The sequence below is a fragment of the Rhincodon typus genome, unplaced genomic scaffold, assembly GCF_021869965.1.
Source record: "Rhincodon typus isolate 14 unplaced genomic scaffold, sRhiTyp1.1 hic_rhity00006314, whole genome shotgun sequence".
Classification (NCBI taxonomy): Eukaryota; Metazoa; Chordata; class Chondrichthyes; order Orectolobiformes; family Rhincodontidae; genus Rhincodon; species Rhincodon typus.
The window spans coordinates 2,564-8,468 of NW_025971952.1; the positions used below are offsets into that span (position 1 = coordinate 2,564).

General features: G+C 42.2%; 1 gene segment (V, D, J or C); it reads left to right on the forward strand.

Annotated features, from left to right (window-relative positions):
• Positions 1 to 214: 214 nt before the first annotated feature.
• Positions 215 to 1,202, forward strand: LOC109914007 (the record flags this gene model as incomplete). The annotated part of the segment is given in 2 exon segments: positions 215 to 299; positions 827 to 1,202. Coding segments are annotated over 2 exon segments (425 nt in total), but the record flags the coding sequence as incomplete, so codon positions are not given.
• Positions 1,203 to 5,905: the final 4,703 nt, after the last annotated feature.

Sequence of the window (5,905 nt, forward strand, 5' to 3'; positions counted from 1 at the left end):
ACAATCCAAACTATCTCCTCTTTCTTGAAGTTTAAGTCTTGCTATTCACACCGCCGTGTGATTTCTCAAAGTAATGTGTCACTGAAAAATACAGTGCGATGGAATTTATGCTTCTCGTCAAATGGCGTCACAGAAAGCGATAGCAACCGGATGTGATGCATTTCATCAGATGGAACAGAGAATTTGCTTGCTCTGGTGTCATTGTACAGCATTATCTTCAGAGAGGGAGCCACAGCTAAATAACAGGATCATGCTGCATGAAGCCTATTATCTCATCTGGATGTTTGCACTGTCCCGAGGTCAGTCAATGTCACACAGTGAATACAACAATGCATTGTCAAATGAGCTGTAGTTGACTCGGTAGCATTCTCCCATCTCGGTTACACAGTCATAGCACCGACTCTCACTTCAGATCCTGAAACTGGAAATCGAGGCTGTCATTACAGAGACAGCTCTTCACTTTTACAAGTTTCATAGTGAACACATAATGTTAAACAGAACTGCACTCTTCAGTTGGAGAAAACGATTACCAACTTTTCTTTAGGGAAAAGCAATCCCTTCTCCTGAGTTCCAACTTGGAACAACGCTTGAAAAAGAACATACGTAATGCTGTGATTGGATCTCGGTTCGCTCAAAACTGTTGGGATAAATTTTAAAAGTAACCTGACAATTATGTAAACAAAGTAAGAAATGCTTGAAACGTGCTTTAAAACGGATTTTTATTTTGACAGGTTTTATATTACTGGATTTACTCCATTTAAAGCCAACCGTTGTCTTGATGAATTATTGCTATAAATTTGAATCTGTTCCACTTTACATTCGACAGGAATTCTGGCCTTCTACGTGGAGCAGTCTCCATCCATTGTGTCGATTTCAGGAGGACATTCGTCTACACTCAGATGCACGCTGAAGGATACAGCTTACAGCGACATGTACTGGTACAGACAGAAACCGGACCAGGCAATAGAAGCTTTATTCTACTCTGCTGGAAAAGATTTCGTTACAAATTACACGTCCGAGCCTTACCAGGCTAAAAGACCCAGTAAAACGCAGTTTAGTTTGGAACTGAGAGACGCCTCTCCATCCCACACGGGTGTCTATTTTTGTGCGTGCAGCAGCACAGCGTTTGAGGAAGTGCCTTTGCAGCTACAAAAACCTGCATTGGAGTCCAGGCACGTTCAGGACTCATTTCCCACCAGCAGGTGGGAGCAGACGTTTAATGTTCATCCACATTTTCTGTCACCAGGTTAATAATTAGAGAATGGGAAGGACACAAAATGGAATTCGGGCTAAATTTTCTTTCCCAGCAATTTGTGAAATCTCTTCTGTTGATTTCAGTCTCCCTTTGTTCTTTACCTATGAACCAGTGAATTGTTTCCCTTCATATGTTCCCTCAAACACCTTTCTAACGTTCTTATTAAACGTGCTTCCAAAACTTTCACTCAGTCAGCAGTGTTTGAAAGTTCATTATAAACTGGTGTTCACATAAACCATTCCCACCCCATTCCTTATGAAACTGCTGAAAATCACATGATATCCCCCCACGATCTAATTACTTTTCAAATTAGTGGAAATCTGTGTCTCTGGTGACCATCCCTTGTCCCACCGAAATCAGTTTCCTATGTTCATTGCAAGGAAACGTTACACTGATCTGAGCAGCTCAATCCTATCTCCCCTGAAGGCCTCTCGTATTGTTCTCAAAAACTGCAGATCATCCATGATACTCCGCAGTCTGCCAAATAATTCATGTTCTGTACCCAAAATACCAGAACATCTCATCTCTCCTGCAGATCTGTCTCACCAAACAATACGTCCACGGACATCGTCCTTTGTGATTCTTTCCTCTTTGTTTGGAATCAACCCTCTCAAGCAATTTTCCAGTTGGTGGTCTCCTGGTCGCAGCAGTCGATAAAGTGACATGGTCAAGCAAAAAGCACTTCTCTCTCCTTCACACCGATCCCCATTACATACCAAACTCTCCCTGTTTAAATCTTCTTCATACATTCTTGCCTACACACATCACCTTTTCATTTACACTGCTGAGATTCAGGTAACTTCACAATCCGGAAGATAAAGAAACATATTCTCTTTGTAACTTCATTACATTTTCCTCAGTCTCTACAGTAGAGAGATGAATGAACCCTGCCCAAATCTGATGGGATCATAAAGTCGGGTATCACAGTCAAATGTTAATAGCAGGCCAGCAATGCTGGACATGATGAAACGTGATTGACTATTAAAATGTTGGAATCACTCATTCACAATTGCTTCATGGTCATCGTTCGACCCCTAATTCCAGGTTCTTCTTCATTGAACTCGAATTCTACCATCTGCGGTGGCAGATTTGAACCAGAGTGCCACCAGAGTGCTCATCCCAAAACAGTCCACTCGATTCCAATGGACCCCTTGCTACTCCGAATAATAAATCCTTCTACTTACTGTTTCTGCGTGTTCAAGTCCAAATTTGCCTATCTTACCTGGATCTCGTACATATGTGACGATAGCAGCACAGCAACACTGTGAACTTTTAGTCCCCTCTAAAATGGACAAGTAAGCCAGTCAGTGGCATTCGTGAAGGCGTTGCAACACTGTCGTGCAGTGAAACAAAAGGGCAAGGTCAAATCCCATGCTTTGTGATTATTAACCTGACAGAATACTCCTTTGGGCGTCAACTTCCAAGCAGTGCGTTACAGTAATATCAGAACGCCTTCTGTGTTGCTTCTCTGACAGTGCATCTTTCAGTTAGGCCACTTCCATTGAATTAATTTTTGAAACACGTTGGTGGAATAAAACTCACTGCATGGAACAAGAGAGCACTTTGGACCAAGAATATTGCGTGCTTCACAAAATCAAAGGATCCTACAGATCAGAACGGGCACATGCGGTTGTTCCTGCTAATGTCAATTCTACATTGGATCAGAATAGTTCCTTTCACACTTTAAACACGCCCTCTCCGTCTTGCCTTCCTCGTGTCATTGTGTAATATCCATTAAAAAGCGTCAGAGATACTCATGTCAAGTAAGGCAACTTATATTTCACATTTTAAAAAGAATCATTTGAAAGCTTGTTATCGTCATAGTGACCACGAAACTGTCATATCTTTTTTTTAAAAGACGAATCTTGTTCATCAATGCCCCTCAGGTAAGAAAATCTGCTGACCTGTCCTGGTCTGGAGTATATTTACCTCCAGACCCTGAGCAATAGAATGACTCTGAAGTGCCCTCTGAAGAGGACCAGAAAATTTTCACACAAAACCGTACAGAATAGAGAGGGAAAATTCAAGATGTCGCCTCACAATCAACTTCTCAAAAGCAATTTCAAGTGGCTGGAAGTGGTAGCCCAGATAGTGACACCGACATACCAGGAAAGAATCAAACAGTGGTCACCTCTCTCTTCTGTAAGATTGCTACTCACTGAAATATGTTTTAGCAATGACGGTCTGTATTTATAAACCAAGACTTTGCACCAATATCCAGTGCACCTCTTCCCCTATTCATGGCGTTTGTTGTTGCTGGTATTTATCCAAGTCTGTTTTGAAAATTATATTGATTCTGCTCAGACAGCATTTTCGGATAATGCATTTCAGATCGGAACATCTGATGTATAAAAATGTCTCTTTATCTCCAATTTTCACTTTAGGCCAATTCTCTTGCTCAAATTCAATGTCTACACTGTCGTTAGTGGCAACCGAATAGAAGAATTGTCTTTTTTCTTATCCACATTATCCAATCACTCATGAAGTCTGAGCTCTTATACTGATATCCCCCTGCCATCTATCCATCTAATGAATCAATAAGAAATATAATGAGATGGAGCTAAGTTTTCACAGCAAATGGTGTCGGGGTGAAGAGGTGGCAATTGAATATGATGTATTTAATCAAAAGGGGAAGCGAAACTTCCTTCAGAGGTGTCATTGGACTTCACTCAGATCACAGTGGAACCAGCAATATATGAGAGGATCGTGCTGCATAAAGTCTGTTATCTCATTTAGATGTTTGACTGTCCCAGGTTAGTCAAAATGACAGTGAAATGGAACCACGCATCGTCAAATGAGCTGCAGGTCACTTGGGAGCATTCACTTATCTGCGTTAGAAAGTCATAGACCCGACTCTAACGCCAGGTGCTTGCTGATAATCAAGGCTGACACTCGTCGCAACTTACCGAGGGCACGCTGAAATTATACAAGGTTTACAGAGAATGCAAAATGTTAAACAGAACTGTTTTCTTTTCAGTTGGTGTCACTAATCACAATCCGTTCGTCAGAGAAAAGCAGGTCCTGCTCCAAAATATCAGACTGAGGCAATGTTTGAAAAGAACATAGGTAGTGGTCATTGTCTCGCTGCTGTTATTGAATATTGCTTTGCAGGAAACGGCATTTTAACAGTGACGATACATTTCATAATAAGTATTTTGTTTCTATTCATGTGCTAAGATATGTTTCTGGATTGCGACACATTGTACGTCAATGCAAACCCTTTGTTGAAATGCAGCGGTTGATTTGTTGAAGTATTGTCAGAATTTTGCGGGTCTTTTTAAATTTCACATTCGACAGGAATGCTGGTCTCCGATGTGAAGCAGTCTCCTTCTTTGGTGTCGAGTGCTGAAAGAGACTCGGCTAAACTTAAAAGTACACTGAAGCACACCAGCTGTCTCCAAATGTATTGGTCGAGACAGCAACCCGACCGGGCAATGGAAGCTTTATTCAATTCTGCTGCAGCAACAGCTGTTACAAATTACATACCCGAGTCTTACTGGGCTGGAAAACGCAGTCAAACGCTTCAGAACTGGCAGGTGTCTCACCATCTCACACAGCTGTCTATTTCTGTGCGTGGAGCAGCGCGCATCATTTGAGAAAGTCTTTGCAGCCACAAAACCCTGCATCCGACGCCAGATATTTTCAGGACTCATTTCTCATCGGCAGGTGGGGCCAGACCATTAATGTTCAGGGCACCTTTTCAGGGCGACAACACAGATGACTTCACGATCTGGCAGTTAATGACGGGATTTTGTCAGTGACTTAACTATCCTATTTCCATTCCCTCCAGCAGAGAGGTGGATGATTGCAGTGCGATTCTGAAAGATACCTCGCGCCGCGCCCCCCCCCCCCCTCCCCACGACCACTGCCCCCCTCCACAAAAATAGCAACTCGCAGTAATGCGCGAATTTCCAGCGGCCACTGCTGAGTTTAATGAAATGAAACTGACTGTTAATGCGTTTAGAAATCACTTGCTGACAAAGCTCACAAAAAATCTCTCTATTCCAATACACAGTCTATTCTTCCATTTAATATCTACTTTCTTCAAATGAAGTTCAGTTGAGTATCTTTGACAGGCAGATTCAAATCTAAGTTCAACCATTCTTCTCTGATCTGGTCCATGGGTAATTCCAGTCGTATGTCAATACTATTCACCATCAACTTTCCACTGAAATGTGTGAGTTAACCGCTCCGTGACATTCACGGACGAGTCTCACCAAACTCCAAACCCGCAACTGAGCAAAAATGCAGTCATAAGCTTCAAGCCATGACATTTTTTTATTTGAGCGAAGACTCCTTTCAACATCACGTGTCCAACAGTGCAACAACACTCCCTCTATGTTACTTTTCACGACAGTCCAGCGGTTCCCTCAGCTGTCGTCCACTGAAGTAATTTGAAGAAACACACTGTCACACAAAGTTGTGGAATCAGCCTCACTGTATGGAACAAGGGAGCTCTTTGACCAGAGAATGTTGCATGTTTCATGAAAGCACAGGATCCAACTGAACGGTTAAGGACTACGAGGGTGATCCTGGCAATTTAAACTCTTGAAATGAGATCAGCACAGTCCATTGTACCCTGTGAAAATAACCTCCCAATGTCACCTTCCTCGTGCTAGTATATATTGTCGTTTTAAATGGCGTCATAGA